Source organism: Lonchura striata, chromosome 18, assembly GCF_050655825.1.
Source record: "Lonchura striata isolate lonStrDom1 chromosome 18, ASM5065582v1, whole genome shotgun sequence".
In the NCBI taxonomy this organism is placed as follows: Eukaryota; Metazoa; Chordata; class Aves; order Passeriformes; family Estrildidae; genus Lonchura; species Lonchura striata.
In genome coordinates this window covers 5116180-5141557 of record NC_140720.1, presented here as the reverse complement: position 1 = coordinate 5141557, position 25378 = coordinate 5116180, and the positions used below count along the sequence as shown (strand labels likewise).

Below are 25378 nucleotides of genomic sequence, written 5' to 3'. Positions count from 1 at the left end.
GAAGGCAATAAGCTCCACTTTTTGTGATTCCTTAGATATATCAAATTGCTTATCACCTCCCAAATAACTGCAGAAGTGATGGTTATTATGCTTTCACTTATTCAGAAACTCCTTGAAATTCGAAACAACAAAATGTGCTAGCATTTTAAATCTGTACTGATACGTTATTGCGTTCAGTCGCGGGGGTGCCTTTGATACATCTGTTTTTCTCAAACTTTGTTGCATTTTCCTGTGCCTGCCCTCTCCTTGCAGGAGATGGGCTGTATTCAGTTGGACAGTGTCACCTCCCCTGCCCCCAAAAGCTGGGCTCAATACAGCTCAGTGATGAACTGCAGCACAAAGAACTTGAACGGAGCCAAGCTCACAAAGCAGCAGGTGAAACAACACAGCGGAAAAGTAAATAAATGCGGAGGTTTATCAGGAACTGCTCAAAGCAGTGCCCCAGCATTCACAAACAATTCACTACCCTGAGGGAGAGGGGAAGAAGGCACGGTGGGCAGGTTTACGCTGCATTTAGGACAGTGTTGTTTAAGAGTGGCGGCGGTGGGGGAGAGGCGGGCGAGCGCTGTAGGAACCAAAAATTCCCGTTTATTGCTCCATGGAAAAAAGAGCCGGGACGGGCCCAGCCCGGCGCTGTCCCCCTGCAGTGCCCCCGCCGCCCACCAGGGGTCAGCCCGGCACCGCCGCGGCTCCCGTGGGCACGGGGCGCGGTAACCCGCCTTACACCGGCCTTACACCGGGGTTAAACCCGCCTTACACCGGCCTTACACCGGGGTTAAACCCGCCTTACACCGGCCTTACACCGGGGTTAAACCCGCCTTACACCCGCGCTAAACCCGCCTTACACCGGCCTTACACCGGGGTTAAACCCGCCTTACACCGGCCTTACACCGGGGTTAAACCCGCCTTACACCGGCCTTACACCGGGGTTAAACCCGCCTTACACCGGCGTTACACCGGGGTTAAACCCGCCTTACACCGGCCTTACACCGGGGTTAAACCCGCTTTACACCGGCCTTACACCGGGGTTAAACCGGCCTTACACCGGGGTTAAACCCGCCTTACACCGGGGTTAAACCCGCCTTACACCGGCGTTACACTGGGGTTAAACCCGCCTTACACCGGCGTTAAACCTGCCTTACACCTGCCTTACACCGGTGCTAAACCCGCTTTACACCCGCCTTACACCGGCGTTAAACCTGCCTTACACCCGCGCTAAACCCGCGTTACACCCGCCTTACTCTGGCGTTAAACCCGCGTTACACCGGGAAGCTCCTGTTACACCAGGAATTCAGTCAATTTAATAATTAAAGGAATGTATTAAATTCAATCAAAGTAAAATTGGAAAAGCCACAAGCGAATCAGCACGAGCCAGGCGGTCGGTGCTGGGTGAACTGGGTCCGGACCATGCGGCACCGTACCCTGGCAGTTCACGGGGTACTGATTTCACAGGGGTTTTTATACCGTTCCCAGGCTTAGCGGGATTCTGTGGGGGTCCTCCTGTTTCCTTTTGTCCTTTTTCACATATTCATGCATGCTCTTTTCTTGTGGCGCTTCTAAACTGAGGTTTTCCCGGAATACTCTGATTGCGGTAATCCCCCCCGAATATCTTGTTCTGGCGACGAATATTCATTTTAAGGCATATCTTCTAGACAGAATAATCCTTCAGAATAACCATCTTTTGAGACAGGAATTCATCCTGTGTATATTGCTCTTTCCCGTCACTTGGTTCCATTAAAAAAGATACTGTATTTTTTAGTCCTGAGCACGAATTTATTCTAAATCATATATTACACAGGGGAACTCCCGTTACACCGGGAACTCACTGGGCTGCGAATGGGAAAGGAAGGTAACCGTGGAGAGGAAGAGGAGCCTCGATTCAGGCGTTTCTGTGTCACCTCTAAGGCCTCTGCTCTACAACAGGAGAAATGTTCCAAAGTTCCCCCACCTGGGCGCGGGTGAGGCTCCTCCCGAACGAGCGGAGCGCAAGCAGGATGTGCGGGAACTGCTCGGAAAGGGAATGGCACAAGGGACTCGGGTATTGCCATCCCAATGGAAGTGCCCCGACAAGGAATGGCACAAGGGACCTGGGCGTGTGCCATCCCTTCACTCTGCTCAAAAAGTAAATATTTACCCACACCTCATTTTCTGTTTCCTGAGCTCAACTTGGTGACAACACAAAAATTTCTTTTTTGTTGTTGCTGTTTTCAATAATGTATTGTTTGAGGTCTAACCTGAGCTTTGATTTGTTCAGTAACAGACTCAAGACTTATTTCCTAAATATTTCCAATGGAATCATGAGGCTTGTTTGGCACATGCTCATATCAGGACTCCTTGTGTAGTTTGCTCATGAGCCCATTTACCTTATCTTCACTGGCGATGTCTCCTGAATATTGTCCCATACTCTGAAATATTTTTGTTATCTGCAAGACAAAACAGAAGAGCTCAAAGCAATGCACAGCACTCTGAGAAATGGACAGTTCACACGTTTCAGTAGGGCAAAAAACTACAGGGTAACTAAATCCAAAATAATGTAGGATTATTCCTGACAACAGATAAACTGAAAGTGAGCAACGAATTCTTCCTCTGCTACTCTATCATGCCCAGATGATATTCTGAAGCTTTCCAAACTCCACTGTTTTCCCAAGCTTTCCCAAAGGCTGGGAAGAACTTGTGGAGGAATTTTTACCTTTGCAATTTAGTAAAAGACTTATGTGAATGCAAACACTCCCCCACTCAGTTGTTAAAGCAATTCAGTGCATTTACCTGCTTTAAATGGGTTCTTGACTCAAGATCCAAAAGCCTGGAATCTGTTGCAGAGAGGGCATCTTCCAAATGCCAATCCATACAATGGATCTGTGGCTCACCAAGAATAAAAAACTTCACAGGCATTCATTGCAACATGAATGTGCAAAATCCAGTGCAAAGTTCAATTCAGTTTTCTTTATTAAAATACCTTTTCACATTTCTTATACTAACGCATTTGCATGGGCACTCATGGGATGCTGAAAGAACATTTGTCAACAGAAGAGAGCTATGAAGTCAGTCAGTTTTGACAGGCTCATGATACAAACAACATTTGCACAGGGAACAATAAATTAGAGATATTAATCAGTAACCAGAGCTTGAAATTTTAAACATTTGGAATGGAAGATATAAACCCCTTTTGTGTTTCTTGCTGGTTTTGCACCTTTGATGCAGTGCTTAAAGCAGCAATTGTATATCTATATACAAATCCATGACCTCTTTTTTACTATTTTCTAATTAAAATGAGAACCTTCTTACCTGTGGCCCAGATATTGTAGGAATTTAATTTGCAGTAAGAAAAAGGGACCAACTGCAATGTCAAAGGCCATCTGGTTAAGGGGTTAAGGACAGTATTTTTTCTCTTTTGTTTTCTGTTCTTCTTTTAAATTAATGCAGCCAAGATAAACATGGGCTGCGGGATTATATCTGTGTCCAAACTAGATCCACGTTAATGGTTTATAATACTACAGAGAAAAAGGATAGGTATGGAATTCCATACTGGACAAACTGGGCACAAGTACAACTTCAGATCTCTCATAAAATCAGAGGAGTAAGGATTGTACATAACAGGATTTTCAGGTACAAACTCACTGACCTGGGTGTTTTATATCCACTCAATGAAGACTTATCATAGAATCATCCAAAATAACTGTGATGGACAATCATTTCTTGAAGACCCATCACATCAAATAAACCAACAAGCATCAGAACTTTTAAAGGGGAAAAGCAATTTAGTGAAGAAGAAAGACTGTTTGTCCCTCTGATAGAAGCACTTGGTAAAGTCTGAATCTCTGAACAGTTATTCAAGTTTTTTTACAGAGCTCACTCTTCCCTCAGGCCCTCCCTGCAGTGTCACATCCCTGTGGGTTATAACTGAGCTGGCTCCAAGCCTGGTAGCAGTCCAGCTGCTGCAGCACAGGGAGCTCAGCACAAGCTGCAAGATCATGTCAAGGTAAATCCATGGCTGGCCAGGCTGTGCTGAGCTCTGTTCTGCACAGTGGTGGCACTGACAACCAACTTAGCAAGTTTAAAGCAAGCTTAGATATTTCTATGTCCTACTGGTATCACAGTAGTTGCTGCATTGTAGAAATGTACTTCCTCAGCTGTAGCTCCCCCTTTGTTTCCTTAGAGCATGAATTGGAGGCAAAAAAGGTAAAATTGCATTAGCAGGAGAAATCAGAGATGAGAACCTGGGTCAGTGGTTTCTAGAGCCACTTTCCTATGAGAATTTTTATTTGTAATTTTTTTCCATTAAATGCTTTAGGAACATCTCTATTGTTCCTCCTAAGGAAATAAACTTTGAAAAGACGAGTCTGGCTAACTCATAAATAACTGCTGCAAAGCCTTTGAAACACTTGCAACATCTTCCATCTCCTGTTGTTTTCTTCTCCCAGTTGATCTTTAAGGTGACTGTACTAGGTAGCATCAGGATGCCCATATATTCTCTGCTGGCAAAAAGAGCAAAAGAGAAAAAAACAAGGTGTGAGTATAGCTGTGCCCCTACCCTGTGTCCTGTAACATATTCCTTAGAACCCTCCACAGTGAGCTAATAAAGACTCACTCTTCTCTGGGGAGATATTGGTATTATCTTCATCAGAGAGAAAAAGAAATAAGACAGTGGGAGATTTAGAGTACAATTACAACCTAGACCCCAATACTGTTAATCACCAACATCTGTAAGTGGGTGCTGACTGACAAAAGTTGGATTTCTAAGGGAACTGCTGGCACTAAACACACTTGGAAGTCAGATCCCTTATTTACTAGATGTTCAGCTGCCACAGTCAGACCCCAGCACCAGTCCCAGGAGAATAAGAATCTTTCCTTAAGGGCTGGTGTCTCACAGGGAGCAGTGCAGCACCCAATTTCTGGACACTGTTCCTGCAAGAGCTGTGCCAGGGGTGATCTCCAGGGGCAGAACCCTGGCACTGGCTGGCACAGAGGACAGACAGAGCAGTCCTCTACACCAGCCAATGGGAGCGGGCACAGGGAGAGCCCAGACTTCATTGTTTTTACATTATATGACAGAAACAATTCTGTCCACTGGGGATTCACAACTGTCAAGTCTTTCCTGGCATCAGTTGCCAAAGTCTCCCTCCAAGAAATTTCTGCTCAGGGTACGTGGTGGCCTCTAACCTAACAGTTCAGTCTGTCAGCACTGAGGCGCCTCATTCCTTTTGTGGACTTACCCCAAAGGATTTGCCCCATGAGTCAGAGGAATTCCTGGTTTATAATTCAGCATTTATTTCAGAGTATCACCTTGTTTTTCATATCCTGACTGCCTGAAATCCCCTCCCCCCAGTTTTAACTGGACACATCCTTCATCTTCCTTTCCTGTCTGAAACTATTGTGCCAAGTTACTGTGCACAGTTAAACACAGGCCAGGTCCCCCTTTGGAGCTGGCAGTGTGAATTCCTTTAACACTAAGGATACACTTTTGGGATCACTTGAGTAAGATGAGAAAGTAGCTGAATAACACCTAGAAATTCCTACAAAGAGATGTAAATTGTACAGGTTTCTGTCTCAGAGGGCACATGCTGAGGTTGGACAAATAGGCAGCTAAAAGTACACAATGTCCTTGTGTACTGCCAGTCCTCCTGAACCCCTAGGACAGAACCAAACAAATACACAAGCACATCTAGGAGTAGCAGGAGAGGAGGAGACGTGAAGTCAGAATGTACTGCTGAGGTAAATTTGACACAATACCAATTAGTGTTTGGCGAAGTGGCTATCTCATTGTCAAGATATTTCCTTCAATATGTTTTCAGAAACTGGAACCATTAAATAACTTAGAAAGATTGCCAGCTCTGATTTCAGGAAGGAAACCTCCTCCCAGTTCCTCTCTAAGTAATTCATTTCTTTTGCAAATACTTCCTATGGATTGCATTTAAGATACAAATTTCTGAAGCAGAGGAGATGGAGGGGAGCAACCCCTGACACAAAACTTTGCGTTCCTTTCTAAATGACCTAAAAATCCAAGACATTCAGGTTCAAGGTACTCTGGACTGCAAATCAGTCACAACCTGTACTACAGCTGAGCCTTTATATAGTTTAAGTAATTCAGACTTTGACTAATTATTTTTCTAATGCATCACCTTTCTTGACATAATACAAACACTTTCAATGCACTTGTGCCAGTACACAGTGTTTACTAAAAGCCTGAACTCAATTTTGTGATGGTCTCTCAGTGAACAAGAAGCAAAGTTCCTAAATTTCCCCGCTGGGTTATATTTATTCTGACAGAAACTATGTAGGGACAATTGCACAAAAGCAGGACTAGCAACCATTAAAATTATTTGCTATGTCTTCCTTCTCTACAGTGCAGTTTTCTGTTCTGCCTGTGACATCTGGAAGAGCCATGCAGAACTGAATGTTAACAGACTTTATCTGAGCAGTGGAATGTACATTATTGGAATTTAGGGAGATAAAAGGACATCAGGATCTGATGAGTCTCCACCACCAATACTGAAATAAAAGGCTGCATATCCTCCCTGAAAACAGAGCTCTTAGCAAAATACTCTTCTCTGCTGTGGTCCTTTGTCTCACACTTCTGGAACATCTATTACTTCCTAAACAGAGTCAAATTCTACAAGTTTTTTGACAGGCCACTCCAGCTAAGTGATCCATCTGGCATTCCCTGGGATTCAGATGCCAGCTGACCAGCCCAGCTCCTGAAGGCCCCTTCCACTCACAAATAAGGCAGCAGCAGATCAAATGCAACTTCACCTCTGAGCCAAACACTTCATTTGCCTATCAAGAAGCAGAACAGCTGGGGAGGAAGTTTAAGCCACTTGATCACTTTATAAGGAGCATTTTCCTTTTCAGGAGTAGGATCAACAACTCCTCATTTGGACCAAACCTCTGAGATACATTGCAGTTAAGCATGTGTAAAAATGAGCTACTGAAAAAAAAAAACAGTTGCAAGAAAATTATGTTAAAAGGCATCTTAGCAGCTCCCTGCCTCTTCTGTATTCATCTGTGTGCCCTGTAAAGTGTTGAGAGAAAAGCAGAGGGAATGGAAAATCTATGAAGAAATTAATCTGTCCAGTCCAATTTTACATCACTTATTTGGAGAGGGAGGTGCTGCTTTTGTCACAGGCTTTGTTGGTAACAGAAGTGGGAATTTAAGAAGCAGAAGACAAGGCTCTGTTCTTTTGCTATGTCCTTTAAAGCACTAATAATGAAAAAAATAAATAGTTATTATGTTAATACATTAACAGTATACCTAAGGAGGGGACAATGTCTCAGACATTAACTGAATAAGGCAGCTTCTAGGAAAACAAGATGTGCAAGTGTTATAAAACTGACTTTGCTCTGGGTGTTTCTGAAAATGAGATTAGTTTTACAGAATAACTACTTTTATTACCTTTCTACTGCTAACATGAGAGTAATAAAAGAAACACAAAGAAAACATTGCCCTCAGCTGACACTTTTCTTCCTTGAATCTGACATTACTTCATGGATTACCTGGTTTAGCAAGCTTTAATAGCCCAATTAATTATGAAAGTGATTCGCATGGGGTGGTCAGTTTATTTTCACTTTCTTTTTACTATACTTCCATAGAGAGATATTTTACTTACTTTTGGCCACAGGGGAAAAAAACCCCAACATCTTCATGTCCTTTAGAAATTATGTAGGCTGCGGAAAAAAAGGACAAAACCTCCTCCCTGAGCTTACACTTCATGTCTGTCACAGCCACCCTTGACCATTTTTTCTTTTGTGTTGGACAGGGACAAACTTTCTTCTGCACGACATTCCAAGGAATGCCTGGTATAACCCAGGGGAGGGTTCAGCTCAACATATTTTTAGAAAACTGAGAGCAAAGAATAAAAACAGACCTTTTAACTAAAAGACACAATGACACTATAAACCCTCCTGGCCTGTGTTAATATGAGTTTGTTTATTGTAACACAATCTGTGACCTTCAGTGCACTGCCAGTGTCTGTAAATAATACAATGGGCTGCCTGTGTATCCCATGGGGATGGGAGTGCTGATGGAGCCTTTCAAAACTCAAATGGATGCCATGAGCTGACGTATATTGTGCTATTGTGATTCTTATTTATGTCTCTCCTTTTTTTCTTTTTAAGTACAAGCTCCAAAATCACAAAGTGGGTGGCAGAAAAAAACAACCGTCTGCTTAGTCTGAGTTAGATAGAATACCCAACATTCATAAAAGTACTCCTGAAATGTGATTTCCCTGCCCCTCAGATCTCCTGAGGGCAGACTAACAGCTCATTCAACATATTTCTTCTATTTAAAAAAAAAATCCACATTTTGTCACTGGCTTCTTACAGGACCTTCACAAAACTCCACATTTTTAGCTGAGATACTCCATATATATGGATGGTATTAGTCCCACTTCTGTGACCCAGCTATGACCCAGCTTTGTACTCTGCAATAAAAACTGTTTGCTTTCAAAATTTCTTACCAGGTCTCAGTTTACTGCAAGACCTTGGAGTCATCCTACCTGCTCTACCAGTGGATGAAAATAAACCCAGGAGGAAGCAGCCACAGAGAGTGAACAGAGGGGACTTCTGCAAGTTGGGGTGATCACCATCCCTGCTTGGTTCAGCTGCTCACACCTTAGGAAGGAGCTCCCCTCTCTGGGCATTCTAGTCACAGGGGCTGTGTGAGCAGGCATCCCTGGGCACTGGGGATGACAGATGGGACTGGAACAGCAGCTCTGTCCCCACTGATGCATTTACCAGCTGAGCAGTTTTCATCTGCAAATCTCCTGTAGCTGCAGAGCCATCCCTCACCTTGTCCCACCCTGCCAGCATTGGTGGCACAGACCAAAGCTGTGCAGGTGCTCGACACAAACTCCTGGGAGATCATTATCTGTGCACCAGCACCACCAAACTCCAGCCCCTTCCACAGACTCCTAAAACTGACCATTCTACAGACAGAGGATTGATAGCCTGCTTCATGAAAATATATACAAAGGGATTGCCCCATATGTCCTGCAAAGGCCCCGAGCAACAAATAAACCACAGCAACTCTTGAACACCATCTCACCAGAGGCACAAACATCTCAACCCGTGCCACTACATTTACCTGATTGCATAAAGTGTATACTTACAGAATGCCTGTTTTCCATAGAATCTGCAAAATAAAATACAATGTATAAATTATGAAATGGCACCTTCCAGAGTGACCAGTTTTAAGTTCTGGAAAATACAGGTATAGGTACTTTAACCTTTTTGTTCACTTTGCAATGATCTAAAATTCCTACCTACATCTAAGCTTAAAGCTCTGGGCTTTAAGGAGTATTCAAGTTCTAGATTAATGCAAGTACAGGGGTGAGACCAGATATTTCAAAGCCCACACTGAACAGGACCTGTTTGGCAGCTTTTAAGTGCAGAGCTTAAGAGCAGAAGTCTCTAGCACAGTCTCTAAGAAGCCTCTAAGGGCACAGTCTGTTACTGGACAGGAGAGTCTTCCTTTTAGAGGCAAGTTCTCATCAGGATTTTACTTCCTAATCCAATTCCTTGCCAGGAAAATAATGTATTGCAGAATTCCAGTAGAGGATATAATTTTCAGGTCAAAAATAACATCTTGCAAAGACACCTGACATTTTATTAATAAAAAGTTGCTTGTTCCCAATGAAAAACCTGAGGGCCAGCAAGCTCTTTCCTTTTATGGTCAGTGAACTTTAAGACTGGATCATACACTTATTTTTTAAAAAGTGGATTTAGATATTCAGAATTTTCACAGAATACATTCAAATACCAAAACATAACTATTTCCTTTCTCTCTCAAAGTAAATCCAGTTTTAGGAGAGGACTTCAAGTCTTGTTAAAAGCGTTCATCTGTATGTTCTGTTGAGATATTTCAGATGTGACAAAACTAAGTCCTGAATCTTGAAGGGTATTTTCTTGGAAAGTGTATCAGATTCACTGGAGAGAGGCTGTGTGAGGGAAATTCATCTAATGTTCAAAAAAGGGCTTGGACTGGGCTTTTGCATAAATATTCTCAGTATTTTTATATAAATGGGAGTCAGTTCCTGAATCTGTTTTTTCTAATTATATATATTTTTAAATAGCAAATTTAAAAATCAGCCTTCCATAGGCAGAACACTTATGTAAATTTTGAGAAGTTCCCTGAAATCGCTAAATGAAGGACATTATGCAGAGCACTATTACCATTATTAGACCCTAATAAAAGTCTTTTAGAAACTCCCTTGTGAGCCAGCAGAAGTAACAAGGAAACTGAACATGGGTGAAGGTCTCTGGAATGATACATTCAGAGTTTTATACCCAGAACTTTTAGCCTAAGCAAAGGATTAAAAACTGAGGTGACTGCAGCATCTTACATCATGAACTCAAATTCAGTATACAACTGATCTCAGTGTTTGCAAGATTGAGCCATGTATGCTTAGACATTAGGAAACAAACTAAGAAGTTACATGGAACACACACAAAAGCATTTTTGTGTCCTGAAAGCCAACAAAATTGAACAAAACCACTGCTGACCCAGTGCTACATCAAAGCTCAGTTTAAGTGGACAAAACCATACATAAGGTTTATGAAATGAGACATTAACAAGCTGTCATTTAGTCTCTGTCACAATGTATTGTTCTCACAGGAAGGAGGAAATGAGAAATTTTGTGTAAATTCCAGACTTCAAACAACGGGATGCTGGCTACCCAAGGCTCGGAGGTCACAGTGCCAGTGATCCTGCCTCCTTGTTACCTGTCACCCACATCCAGAGCTCTGGGGCTTCCTAGCTGAGTGTCACAGCCCTGCCAGGAAATGTCACACTCTGTGTCAGGGAAGTGCTGCTGGAAGCCTGGGTGATTTCCACCAGGTACCACTCAGGGCAGCCACCAATAAAGGCACAGTGATACAGTGCTTGTCAATCTTTTCACAATTGTTTTATTTAATTTTTGTTTAAAAAAATAATAAAAAAGAAGGTGGTTTTCTTTTTTATTAGTTTTACTGTAGAACTGAGAGATTTTTCATAATACCTTGCTTTCCCTTACTGCCAAAACTGGGGAATTGGGAAATGCTTAATTCTAGACACACAGAAAAAATGGTCAAGCTTCTGTAGAAGCTCCATGTTTTTTGAAAAGATTCAGAGCTGTAGGTCTGATACTGGTGATTTCTAAAATATTCCTTTCTAAAAAATGTAGGTGGTTTTATGGACTTCTGATGGATTTAAACTCTTGGTATTGCTTCTAGCTGACAGGATTTTAAATTCTAAGAACACATTTTTACAAAGGAGTACATATAGCAGGAATTTAAGACACTGTCACCCCCACCTGCTCTACCATTTCTTGTTGCTAGGGGTTATGGAGAGGAGAATATGTGCCTTAACAGCTGCAATTGTCAATCCACCTCCAAGGCACCTCCAGCCCTGGTGAAAGCCATACTATGAACCAAAGGTGCTGAGCTGCAGACACACACAACGTTCTGCCAAGGCCCTTGCTGGAGCAGTAGCTTCCATCAGGGAATCTTGGCAGGCAGCTTGGGAACAGCTCTGACACGGGGCATGCACATAATCCAGCTCTGCACTGGAGGTTCAAGCAAGGTCAGAAGCTCCCTGCATATGTGTCTTACTGAAACCATCTGGCTTTGCCTGATTTTTGGCTGAAGCTATTGTAAGCATTTGGCTCTGGAATCAATGTCTCACAGATCCAGGCCTTAGTCTAGAATATGTCTAGAAACCCAAAGATCCAAAGAGTTTTTATATTGGAGAGAGGACAAGTTATTTGCAAGGGTTTGGACTGCTCACAACTATCATGTGCCCATAATACCCGAGTTCTGAACAACACAATGAATCCCCAGACCCTGCGAGTTCTTCCTATGCTGGAAAAGGATTCAGTGGGAAATTCTGGCTAAGATGTAGGTGTTAAGCCTGAGGCTCAGGAGCAGGAAAGTATTTGAGCAGATTTCCTGATTGCCAGAGCTGATTTTGAATAGATTTGTTCCAACCCTCTGAATGCAATGGGGATTTCTCATGCCTCTTTCCACTGGGCTATATTTATTTTTCCATAGTACATTGTTGGTTGCTGTAGGACTCTTAGAATTTCCTGTCTCACCGCTGCAATTGCTTCCAAGTGACCAATTCATTTTTCCAGACTTAGCAGCATAAAGGCTGGTTCTGCATTTTGTTTGCTGGATTTCCACTTTCCTAATAAGAAATTGGGAATTGTTATCTTGCAATGAGCCACAGTGAGCTCAGTCCAGTGCACATAAGATCAGTGCAAAGCCTCCCACTGGCTTCTGTGAGCTTTGGGTCTGACACACAGGAAAGACAGAGTTCACTGAAGGAGAAAGAATGTACCAATAACATCATCTTCCACAGGAAGTGTCCTGGAAAAACGTGAGGAAATCTGTGCACTGGAGTTGGCTCTAATTCTCCTCAGCAGCACGAACAGGACTGTGCAATTCCAAGAACTGGGATCAACGTTGAGGGAAGGACAGGAGCTGAGATAAAGAACCAGCATGGAGATGCTCGAGCTTCCTGCCCCTACTGCCTCTTGGGAAGATGAAAGGTGTGATGGAAACAAATCACGCCTGAAAAAGCCTCCACCCAGGCAGCTGAACTGGTGTGTGAGACATCCTGACCCTCCCTCAGGAAGAGCTGCCAGCCTGGACTGCAGCACAGGCACGGGAGGCAGCAGGGCCACAGCCATTTTATCGTTCTGGCAGACTGTGCATTTAGACAATTGTCTGTTTTGTTTAAGTTTTAGACTATATAACTTCTTTCTGAACAAAAAGCAGCATCTTTGGGACTGGGCTGGATATTCCTGACTCACAATATGGTTTGGCCTTTTCACAGAGAAACCTGAGAAAGCAGGATTTTAAAGGAATGACTTAATCCTGGTGAGCTTTAAGGACTTTTACACAAAGCTGTTACTGACCTGAATGGCACTAACTGACCATTCCCCAAACTGCCATTTGGATGAATGGTCTGATTTAAAGTTGATGCTTGAAGTTGTTGGTATTTTATGTAAAATACTAAAGTAACAGCCCATTGCTCTAGAAAAGGCTTTAAAATAATACCTGGGTGAACATCCTGAACACCAAATATGTTTCTGAATTAAACTAATCTTTCAATAACAATGCAAGGACAACTTCTTATCTCACAGAGCAAAGTGAGCAGCATCCTCCTTAAACTCTCATTACAGCAGAGGAAATCTAGCATCCAACAAACCAGAGACTGACATCATTTGACTTTCAATCAAAACATACCTTACTAGAATGGAATTTCAAAAATTACCTGCTTTTCCCACTGCAAATGAGCTAACTGTAGTTAACCACAGGTTAATGCAGGTCTTTTGGGACTGGAGATGTGCATTTGACAGTTTGTTTCTCTAATCCTGAGTCCTGGCACTCAGAAGGAGGAAAACAGCACAGCAGGGAGGATGGGGAGCCTTATCCACAGTGTGGTGGAGGCACTCATATGGTAGAAGCAGGAGATAACATAGCCAGAACCAGGAAAATAAAAAGAAAAGGAATAATGATAGATGTTCAACACACTGCCAAAGGCCTGGGGCTTGGGAAAGCTCAGAGCATTATGAGCACTATGGATTAATGGTGCAGATTTTACATAAGAACAAGCAACAGCTACAGAACTCAAAATAGAGGAGCTGGTTACTGCTATGGCATCTGCCTTACTGGGGATAGCAGTGAGCTGTCAGAAAAATGAGGAGCAAAAATGTTTTAGCTCAGTCACAAAGAACTGCTTCAGACATAACAATTACAGACTGTTCTTCAGCTTCCTCTCTAGTGCACACAGTTTCTGGAATGCACAGACAACCCCTTCATAAGACAAAATTGCTTATGAAGCCCTCAATTCTAATGAAACCACAATAGTTACCTACAAATAAATAATATGTTACATAGGTCTTAGGGGTTAAATCTGTCAAGCTGTGTAGCTGACACCAATTCCTAAACTCATGATTTCCACAAGGACATGTTTGTCTAAATCACTGCCTTCTTGAAGCAGGTTGTACTCCCGGGCTTTTGCTCAAAAAATCAAAGAATAGAAAAATGAGTACAACACACAGGCACAGCACCAAGGATTCCGAAATCCCTTTGCCACTGTTGTCACTCTCTAAACACTTTGCCTTAAGATAGAATATTCTGTTCTATTCTTTAACTTCTGCACCCTCTAGTCATGTTCAACATCTGCCACAATTGGCAACATTTAATATGCTTATATTAATATATATTAAAGTAGACAGAATATTTCATAGGCATCTTCCACTGAATTTACACTTTGCCACCTCACAATCACAGAGCCTATCAAAAATCCAAGGTAGTGTTACATTAACTGTAACCTAGCACTGCATTACTGGGTGATGTACTGCTTATCTAATTGAAACACTTTTCCTGTGCATCAGTCAGGAAAAACAGACGTGATTGAAACAATAAACTGGTACTGTGTTTCCAAGAATAACTGAAACTGTAGAATGTTATGCATAAAAGAGCAGGTGGACTGCAAGATTAAGGGATGTCTGCAGATCCTCTGGCTAATTCAGCTCAGTCTTTAAATCATATCCCATTTTACTGCAATTCCCACCTTATGGCATTACAGCTTTTAAAGTGCTCTTTGAATTTCAGCTCTGCTGTACCAACCTGGAGTTTAACACATTCTGTTGTTATGTACCAGAAAAAAACCAGGGCTGGTGAGTGGTGTGATAGCCACCCTCAGACCTGGGCAGAGTGGGTGAGGGTTATACAGCAGCTTCTGCAGCTTTTTATGGGTCCAGTTCACACTCATTGGAGAACATTTCAGAACATTTGTGGCCTTGGGGCTCAGCCCTAGAATAAACTGGGTTTCTTTTCTCTTGGTAGTCCTGCATGAAGTGCCTGGCCATGCTCTTAAGTGTGAAAGATATTCTGATTTTCACTGCAAGGCTGTGAAAAATGAGTACAACACACAGGCACAGTACCATAGATTCCGAAATTTCTTTGCCACTGTTGTCACTCTCTAAACACTTTGCCTTAGATGCATGACCTAATCTTTCTGTTTATTCAGCTGTAAAATGGAGATAAAAATTGCCATGTAACAAGGGAAAATTAAGTAGCATTTTCTAAAGTACATGGAGACCCTCACATAAAAGATTCCCCAGAGACATATTGTGTATATTGTGTCAGAGGTGGGAAATGCCTTATAGAAAAAATAGAAACTTAAAGCACGACAACAACAACAACAACAACAACAACAACAACAAAAAGGCACACAACAAAGCCTGAATGGGGACAAAATATGAACGGTTTGCAGCCCTAATATTTACAAATCTAGACTTCCTAACACAAAGAGAGGAGAGGAAATCCTTTCCTTGACAAACTATGATGAAATAACCTTCTTTTAACCCACTGTCTCTGAACTGATTAGTGCCAGAACATTTACAGACAGTAATTGCCAGCAAGCTGCCACTGCCCCCACACACGTCTGTGTTAGAGGAGCTGCTGGAATGATCACATTGCTGTAAAGCTTGTAGAGTCTGTTGTTGGGGGCTTTATAGATATTTGCTGGAATTACACCCAAAGCAACTGGCCTATTTTATAGCATGTGACAAACGTGGTCAATTAAGAGACAAATGTTTCTCTTGAGCAGTTTGAGATAACAGGACCTATAATCCTGATCCCTAACGGGGATCTTGATTCAAATCCAGATGTATGGCCCAAATATTCAGCAGATCCAGCACAAATGGGCTGATGAAGTAGATACTACAAATATCAATATCACTGATTTATGAGGAGCCATAAAGATTTCATGCAATTTATCAACTTCTGTGATTTTGTAGCTGCACTTTGGTATGTTCCCATCCTATGCAACTTGCAGCTGTTCTTTATTATGGCACTTATGTTCTAAATATTCTGTCTAAAATATTATCTTATAAAATATTCAGTCACAAATTTATCCCTAACCTCTACATGCACGCTTCCTTGAAGTGTTTAATTTTTCACTAGCTTACTTACCATTATTAGTTTTTCTGATTTCACTATAAACTGTTTCAGTCCCCTTCTGTTCAGGAGCTGGAAAATGTATTGGCACACAATCAATATATATATTTTTTTCTTTTTTTCTTTTTGTTTTTTTGTTTTGTTTATTTTATAAAAAGCTCCTGTGACCCAGCTATGACCCAGCTTTGTACTCTTAAAGAAACAGAACACACTTTTTTACTTTCAGAAGCAGCAGCTACATAAGCAGCAATAAACCTGTGGAGTCTGTGTGAAAAAGCAAGTACAACCCCCTCCCCAAACCCAGCCTGTAAGGGTCTGAGAGAAGGATGTCTCCTTCTATGTAAAAATTATTATGAAAATCTGCTTCCCTTTCCAAATTTGACTTCAACATTCTTCCAATCTTCTTCTGAACTTGAACTAATACTACTTTAATTTCACAGAGACATCTACCACTAGAGAACAGTTTCTCTGGATCAATTTGAAGAGCTTCTTCTGTTTGTTCTAAGGATTTAGGGGTCCTAGCCCTGAGGAAATCTATCACTTGGAAGATAAACTACAAACCCTTTTGGCAACTAGCCTGTCTAAATCTTAAGGGCACAAAAAATAATTTAAATTGCTGTGCTTTGTGAAACGTCTCAGAATAATATTTGCAGATTTCACACTACACAGCTTCCATTTAGTGCTATCTGGGAAAGGCCTCCTTTTGGACAGAGCCCTGTCTAAAGGCCTGAAAATAGCAAGAATAATTCTCTCTGTGGTCAGCATAAACTTCTGGCCAGTAGGAGAATAGAACAATCTCCTGGATTTATTGCATGGTTGTAGTTTAATAAGCCCCTGGGCAATCAAAGTGCTCCAGAACTGTGTATTTAAAACCACTTTCTTCACTTGTTGTAAAAGTCTGTGATGGCAGGGTCCAAGAGTTTGCTGTTCATGGATCTCAAAGTGCTTCAGAAACATTCATTTCAGTTAAACTGAATCCTGTGCTTTAGCTATTAAAAACCCCCAACATTTAAAGAGTTCAGACATAATGATTTGCAGACTCAGAGTCAGGACTGTTACTGTTCTGGGTTGCCCTGAAGAACACAAGTGTCTCTGGCACCATATTCTGATTTCCCAAAGCTAATTAGAATCATTGTTTTTAATGCTGTTCAGCATCCTTTACATGCTGTGAGTTAACACATCAGAATGGAGTTGCAAAACTGCTCTTAATTTAAACAATAGCAGCTACACTTCCCCAAGTGTCTAATCACAGCTTTCAAACTTACAGCTTTGGCAAGAACTTTCTTTGCAAAATAATTTGAAGCTCTCAAGGCATATTTCAAAGGCTTGCAGCTACTGCTTAAATGATCAATTCAGTTTCTAGTGAAGAATTAATCTTGTAATTTTAATAAAAGGTAGCTCATTTTGTTTAGGACTCTTTTTTAGCAGGTAACAGTCCTAAATCTACTCCTATTGACTCTGTGCAAAGACTTGGTTTGAGGCATTTCCTTAGTTTGCTTTTTTTCTTATCATACCCATTTCATTTTATTGTGGTATAATGCCACTGCCCATGTTATTTCCTTTGTCAACCTTCCAAAAGTCGTCCTGAAAAAATGTGCCAGGAGAAATTACTTGGATGATTTGACATTTTGTTCCCACTCATTTTATAATATTTCCACCCTAACCAGATATGAAAGTAAAATAAGGAGAACATTCTTACTCAGCCATACTTAACAGTTTCTGCCTTGTCACTTTAGGGATGTTTCCTGATCTGACTTTAGCCCCTGCTTTTGGTTTTTCTCAGATTCCCAGTAAATGATCTAAATCACCTTGCCATCTTTTTTCTCAACTAAGCTTTAGAAAAGACAAGCACTATATTTTTGTCAAACATACAAACTTAGTAAGTATTGAATTTAATAATTCTAGATAAAAGTATTCCATAAATTAACAGATAGCTCAGACATTGCTTGAAAACAGGGTAAAACAGTGTTTTAAAAAGTAAGTAATTCTTTACTGATAAAGACAAGGTCTTCATCCTTCTACAATAATTTCAACTTCGTTTGAAGTGACATTCAATCAATCCCAATTCCCAGAAGTGACAAAAAGGCAACGGTTACAGCTTAGATACTGCAGCATTTATTGCAGTACACAGTAGCCTTTCACAGTACACAAAATATGACTCTTCTGCTCCTGAGAACATTAGTATTGACATTGTCAACAGTGGCAGGAGGAACAAATGATTGGAAAGATAAATTAAATTGAGGTTAGGCCAGAGAGATCAAAGAAATCTGCAGTTCCTCAAAAGGCAGAAGGAATCAGACTCTGTGTGTAGCAGCTGGATGAGCAATGTGTACCCAGAGAAAAGGTAAATGTCATTTGCTTTGTCTTCATTTAGAAAATAGGAGGAATCAAAAGAGGCGTAAAAGGGATTTGGAGCAAGGTGATAACCTGAAAGTTCTGTTCCCTAGGAAGGGCTGGTCATACCCCCACACAGACATGAAAGAATATTATGACTGGGAACAAAACCTTACAATAACACCAATGTAGCAGAAGTATCAGCAGCAGTCCTGTGGCCAAATTCTCTCTGTGGGTGTACATGCTTATTACAAGGGAATACTAAGAAACTTGGCTTTGCTGCTCTTTTCCCAAGAATAAATCTCATCCTGTTTTCATTATGATAGGCAGTGCAGAGCTCAAGAGATAACTTAGTTTCATACAACTCCTATTTAAGCAGCATCCTCAGGATGCTCTCAGAGAGGAACACATTAAATACTTTCAGTGCAATTTCCATTTCCATAACCAAAGTACTCCACTGTGTCCTGGGGCAACAAAGGAAATCGATCAGGGAACTTGTACACTCAAGTACAGTTTGGTCTTACAGAATCAATCTATGTTCTGTGTGCCATGCATAGATCTGTAGCATGAGACAGAACTCAATTAATATAATCTGATCTCATTTACAAACCATAGCAAACATTATTCTGTAGTTTAATGGGGTTCTATCTGTAGAGCATAGATACTATCATTTTACTTAGTCTGATACACAGGAATAGTGTTATATATCAAGAATGGATGAAAAAGCTGTTTTTATAGATGTTGATCTTGAATTTAATTGGGCTTTTAATTTAAACGATGCACTATCATACCTTACTGTTCTACACCATTGTACAAGTACAACAACTCTGGTCCTTCAGTGCAGAACTTAGCAGAGGGGGGTAAATAGCCTGTTTCAAACACAGGGAAGACTGTGATGAATGACAGCAGGAAGTGAAAACAAAACGGACATGAGGACTGGCTGTTCTGGGAGGGCTTGGCTGCCAAGCTTGAAGAGTGAGCACTCTTGCCCAAACATCTCTGCTACCAGCTAAACAATAATGTCTTTGGTCTCTGAAATAAATGACTACTCCTTCCTACCAGGAAGAAGGAAATTTATCCATTTCTTCCTCAGTCTGCATCTCATTCAGCTGAAGCAAAGAAGCAAGAACAGAGCATAAACTTCTCTTGCAGGGTTTATTCACTTCAACCTACTTGGAGCTTTTTGCAAATTTCTGAAAGGTTTAGCAGCTTTCAACACAAGGCCATAATGGCATTGGAGTTCTCCAGATGACACAGAATGATTTAAGTGGGCATTTGAGTGGTGAATAAATTTCTCCTTCAAGGTTGCAGACGTGTACCTCAGCCCCACGCTCTGAGGTCTGGTTACTGCAGGGAGGAGGACAAAATTATCTGGGCATTAATATCTCATTTCTCTGTTTAAGGTGCCACAAAATTGAGGATGGTCCCCAGGTCTCTCCAGACTGAGACAAAATCAACACTGGTGTCCCTTCTCTATCACAAGCAAATTACAGCTTTGACCCTACAACCAGTTCCTTTACAAAGGTGGAAATTCCACTAGTTTCTGTTCTCACCATTATCTTACCCTGTGTCAACCTCAAGTGGCCCTCAGTGAATTTGGTCTCTTTAACATGGATATTTCACAGCAGGCTTCCTTCTGCTTAGAGCCACAGCTCCAGCTGGGAGCCTTGCTCCAGAGACCTCCTGTAAATGGGAATGATCCCAGGGGAAGAACTGCAAGAACAGCAGCACAGGAGCCACAGCATCAGCCAGGTTTAAAAGCACTCCTGGCAGGAGACTGTCAGCACACAAAGCACAACCCTGGCACCCCAGGTGCCAATACCAGACCAATGTCAGGGAGCAGCAACAGCCCCAGAGTTGCTCCCAGAAATAACCCATAGAGGCTGGAGAGTTTATTACCTCTGTAAGGATCAAGCGTGGAGACTTCAACTTCAGTGTAATCCACCTCAGCACTCTCAAGGTCAGGTCCTGCCCCAAAAATATCAAGAAGATGTTTCTTTGTAGGACTGCACGCTTCATTTGAGCCGTGGGCCTTATCCTGCTGCCACTGAAATTAATGGACAAGTCCCAATTGACTGTGATAGGTGCAGGACCAGGCCCTACTGATGGCAGACAGGAGTTATTCTGCTAAATTGTAAGGCCTGCCCATTCCTGAGGGTCGTCCCACTCCAAAGGGCAGAAGACCAACTAAAGGCAGATTTCTGAAACTGTGGGACATGCAAATTGTGCCTAAAACTGTTACTTGCAATGTAACACCTTCAAAAGTGGCACACAACAAAATGGAGCAGGGAGCTTCTGGGAAATTACCAGAGCTTCTCCTATGTTCCTGCTCCAGCTGCTCTTCCCTTTCTCTCCCTGCCATTACTTTCTTGTTTTCTGTGGCTGCTATGGCAGGACACTTCCCATTCTGCACTTTCCTCACATTTCAAGTCATCTTTATGTCTTTCATGGCCTCCTTCATCACCTCTCATTCTCCAAATTTCTGCTTTGCCAATTAGCCCATTTCAGCACTTTTCTCCTAAGCTGCCTCCAAGCCCCACATAAAACATTTGGCATGGAACCCATTTTCCTCCTCAGAATGCTTCTCTGCCACAATACCCACAGAAAGCCTGGCAATGATCAGACATCTGACTTACTAGGACCACTGGCTGACAGGAATTGGCTACCTGGGTACAGTAGACACAAGAAACAGCTGTTGCTGTCTGGTCTGTTTTTAGAGTGGGGTGGGGATGGAGTTCTACCACATTCTGTAAGAACTGGAAAGAACCACAACAGTCACTCAGACTGAAATCCCGCAGAACTGATTTGGCAGATTATTTTATTCAGATTTCATAGCAGGTTTAATATTTAATTCTTAAATATTTCAAGATCCAGAGAAGTGAAGAAAGGACAGAGAAGTAAAATAAGCAGAAATCTGTAGAAAATCTTGGTTTTTTAAACAAATCAGAATATTTGTTATCTAGAACTTAATATTTTGAGTATAAGTTATATTTTTATACCATCCATCATTAGATGGCCTGGGATCCAGCACAGCTAATTACACTCCATAAGGCAATTGATAAAAAGGTCCTATTGGTGTAATTTTGGACATAGGAAAAAAGGGATGGCCCTATCATTACTACCTCACTACTACGATTTGAAAACATCAAGAATTTAAATTATAAAATTATTTTAAAATCTATTGTTTAAGTATGGAATTACCTTTACTCTCATCTGTTGATTTCATGTGGTTTTCATTATCTTCAATGTAACCTGATCCTGAAATATGAAAGCCAAAGCTGAGCTGACAAAACATTTATTGTAATCAATGAAATAAATGAATTACACAGCTGCAATTCCTACTGTCATTATCTGTATTGCTATATAACACATTCTACTTTTAGATTCCCACCTAGGACATTCAGGTGGGAAGAATGTGGCTTTTTAAATAATCAGCTAACAAACACCCAAAGGGCAACTTTGTCTGTCAGGTGCTCTAAGCATCATGTCCACCTGTCATTGCCAAGTGCACTGAGGTGCTGCAATGAAAGGTGCCCAGGCAAGTTAACATCTCTATACTGTGTCCACATCACAGGGCCATGTGCCGCAGCTCAAATTTCCTCTCTGAAATAATTTTCTTGCAGCTGTGTCAAAAGCAGAAAGTAATTTTCTTTTACCATGATTTCTCCATCTGTGATATTGTCAATTGATTGCCTGGGAGAAGTGTCTGAGCAGACTTATAGACCAATCTGAGTAAGATGCGCTCATAAAAACTGTACAAAGATAAAATGACAGAAGATACCTTGGACAATGTTATTGGCATCCCTCTGTATTCCCAAAACATTGGGCCCCATCCAAGCAATAACTATGAAGTCCAAAACTTTAAATAGATGTTTAATTAAACCAACTTATTAACAGTCTTATAGCAAAACATCCTACCTGAATAGTAGTTTCCATCACTGGGCGGTCTTGTTAGTTTTTCACTCGTCAAGTTTGGAGCCAAGGCAGAACTGAAAAACAAACCAATAAAATTTGATGTAATTATCCAAAACCAGTCAATAAAAGCAACAACATGATTCTGTGCAAAGATCAGTCACTGTCTATGCTGACTACCACATACTCTTAACCAGTGAAACTAATGAAAATTTTGCCTTCGCTTTAGGAGAACCACAAGGAAACTTTAAGGTCAAAAATGTTCCCTATTGCATTATTCTTCTTTAAGACCTCTGTATTTTCAATTTTATTCCATATTTAAATGCATTCAGATACAGACCTGACATTCTTGTATTCCACTTATCTGGCCTTTTTTCTATTTTTAGAATACTTCCTCATCCTGTTGTTGTGTTTGCAGGTGGAATGTGAAGCACAACCATCTATTGTCTGCAGGTGTGCACTGTAACAAGCTACATTTGTATGAAGCAAGGCTTACAGCCCTTTATACACAGAAATATTGCACCACTATCATAAAGCAGGTGTTGTGGTTTAACCCCAGAAGCAGCTAAACACCACACAGCCACTCACTCGCTCCCCCACCCTGCCACAGAGGGGTGGGGGGGTTGGATTGGGAAAAGATAAACCCCATGGATTCAGATAAGAACAATTTAATAATTCAAATAAAGTTAATAATAATAATTGCAATGAAAAGGGGGGAGAGAGAGAGAGAGAGAGAGAGAAGGAAACCCCAAGGAAAACAAGGGATGTCCTGAGCAGCAAGCAGCATGTCCCACAGTCCCAGGCTCGGCGCAGTTTTGCCGCCAGAGCTGTGCTGTGATAGCGACCAGCACCTGCTTTATTCAACCTTCAGTAACCCTGCAACAGAAGGGTCTTCCAAGAGGTGGGACCAGCCAGTTGCTTCATTTCCTCCATCTTCAAGGCTGCTACACTCACAGCCCACCAGGATTCTTCTGGGTCCTTGAAGTACCCACTCCTGAGATAGTCTATGCCCATGGAACCTCTGGGCCAGTCCCAGTGGGGCTTCTGCCACACATTCCCAGTCAGGCTGATTTCAGGCTCTAGCAGTCAGCTTCTGGAATCCCCCTCCAGAAACACAAGTGGGTTTTGCCCCTTCGCAGCCTGATCACGTCAGGGTACACTGTGCACCCGTATCTGCTACAGCCTTATACTGCTGGGGGGCTGACGTTATGGGCCACGTGATGCACACAGTCCAGTAAACAAGGCTGTCCCCTCTCTTCCACGTGGCTGGAGGCAGAGCCCCTCTAGTCTTGGCCATAGGTTTATCCAGCTCGCTTCTTGTGAAAATGGAGTGGAATTCCTTTCCATAGGATCAGGAGTAAGATCAGCCTTTCTACTCTGTCTGAGGAACTGCCCACTGCAGACCACAGTGGCAGCTTTCCTGGAAGAATCCCTTCTTGTGATTATTTTTCCTTGCAATTCATGTAGGGCTGAAGTAGAATTTCTATCCCACTTCCTCATGTTGTGTCTGTAGGCCTGCAGAAAAAGCCAGGGTCTCCCCTGCTGTGTACCCTCAATATCCTCCCTTGAGCAACACTTTCTGTTGTTTCTCCTTGAACAACACTCTGTTACCAGCTGAGATTCCAGACCTTATATGTGGGGAGTAGAATCGAGATCCTCTTTGAGCTGCTCAACCAGTTTCTCCACAGCAGGGACAAGGGAGGAAGAGATTTTTCTGTGTACTGCTAGAGTTGGGGAGCCAATGCCTTCCCCACTGGTGCCTCTTTGTGTGTCCAGACAACACTGCCAGTGAGTTAGTGTACAATGACAGTGCACTCTGGTGTACATGTTTCTGATACACGGTTTGTGCGCATTAGGCTTCATCTGCATCTGTGAGCGACCATGTGTTGTCTGGGTCATAATAAATTATCTACCTCTAAGCATGGCTAGTTCCCTGCTGTACTGGGAACCTCTCTCCATTATGGTCCACTTGCCTGGGTGAAACAGAACATCTTCCTTGAAGAAATACCTTTCCTTGCAAGAGCTGCTTCCAGAGGCTGAGGACTTGTGTTACACTTCCAATCACCTTGTCAACTCACCCTTCCCTAGAAAATTATCACAGCTGCTTGGCTTCCCTACTGTCTAATTCCACCCCACCAGCCCCATTATCCCAGCAACTGAGCATCCAGGTGATAATGTGCTCACCTGGATGATGGCTGAAATCCTTTTGCATATCTCGCAGCTCACTCAGGGATAGGGATCAAGTGCCTCTTGTTCTGCCTCTTCCTCCTGTTCTTGTTATGACCCTGCTTTGTCCTTCTTTACTAAACAAGCCATCTTTCCTGTGCAATTCTCTTCCTTTTTTGAGGGGCAGCTGATACAGACAGGGGCTGGTCCTCTGGTTCAGCTGCATCACCCACCCCTGGGGTGAGGAATCACAGCATCTGTGGGAACTGGAGTTTGAGTGCCGACTGTGCCTGTCGTGGGGGTTGGAGTAGCTGCAAATAATTTTTTGACCCTAAACAAGAGCTGAACCACATTCAGCCACTTGCTGGCTCCTACCAATAGGACCATGCTGGTTCCAACAGCCCAAGTGTATTCAAAATGTTCCTAATTCTCAAATGCTCTGGTAATTAGGCTGGAGAAGAAAGGGAGCCTGTGGGAATACGTCTCTCCTCCATAGGCAGGTTGGCCGAGGAATCGGTAAAAGATGTAATTGTGAATGATTCCCAACAGGTGTCATCCCACGCACAGGTGATGGCAGCGCTGAGACCTGACCAGGTGAATTAAAACAATACCCTCAGCCCTGCCCCGGGGGCAACAAACACAACAGGGTGCAGTAGTGCAAGCAAGGTGTTGGAGAACACAGCTCTGAGAGCAAACAAATCAACACCGTGACCAATGGCTATTAAACCACAAGGAATGGTTGTAACAAACTTGTTTCAACATGCACTGATCAGATCTGTTGTTAACTTCAAGTCCCACGTCGAGGGTGCCAAAAAGGGCTGTTGTGGTTTAACCCCAGCTGGTAACTAAGCACCCTCCCTCACCCACCTCACTCCCAGTGGCACAAGGAGAAGGATTGGAAAAAGGTAAAACCCAGGTAAGAACAGTTGAGATAAGAACAGTTTAATGATTGAAATAAAGTAAAATATAATAATAATAGTAATAATAATAGTAGTAATAATAATAGAAGGAGAGAGAGAGA

General features: G+C 42.2%; 1 protein-coding gene and 2 long non-coding RNA genes across 20 annotated transcripts in view; 1 reads left to right on the top strand and 2 right to left on the bottom strand.

Annotated features, from left to right (window-relative positions):
• Positions 1–2892, bottom strand: part of LOC146765819 (uncharacterized) — a 10280-nt gene extending 7388 nt beyond the window's left edge. Inside the window, exons 1-2 of the long non-coding RNA XR_014949308.1 lie at positions 2767–2892; positions 2364–2423 (exon numbers count right to left, since the gene is read on the bottom strand). This is a non-coding gene — a long non-coding RNA (uncharacterized LOC146765819). The remainder of the gene's footprint in view (positions 1–2363; positions 2424–2766) is intronic.
• The window catches only part of LOC146765818 (uncharacterized), a 27824-nt gene extending 2446 nt beyond the window's left edge, over positions 1–25378 (top strand). The window contains exon 3 of the long non-coding RNA XR_014949309.1: positions 1799–25378. This is a non-coding gene — a long non-coding RNA (uncharacterized LOC146765818). The remainder of the gene's footprint in view (positions 1–1798) is intronic.
• PECAM1 (platelet and endothelial cell adhesion molecule 1) overlaps positions 2929–25378 on the bottom strand; it is a 44923-nt gene continuing 22473 nt past the window's right edge. For 3 of the 18 annotated variants that reach the window (XM_085556705.1, XM_085556697.1, XM_021537450.4), the window contains 6 exons: positions 22198–22268; positions 21481–21537; positions 20179–20247; positions 15961–16017; positions 9105–9127; positions 2929–4475 (listed from right to left, as the gene is read on the bottom strand). In XM_085556705.1, the coding sequence (XP_085412831.1) occupies positions 4443–4475; positions 9105–9127; positions 15961–16017; positions 20179–20247; positions 21481–21537; positions 22198–22268 (310 nt within the window). In that variant the 3' untranslated portion in view covers positions 2929–4442. Of the gene's footprint in view, positions 4476–9104; positions 9128–15960; positions 16018–20178; positions 20248–20297; positions 20327–21480; positions 21538–22197; positions 22269–25378 lie in introns of those variants that run through there. The other 15 variants (XM_085556698.1, XM_077787385.2, XM_085556701.1 and 12 more) reach the window with 10 other exon arrangements.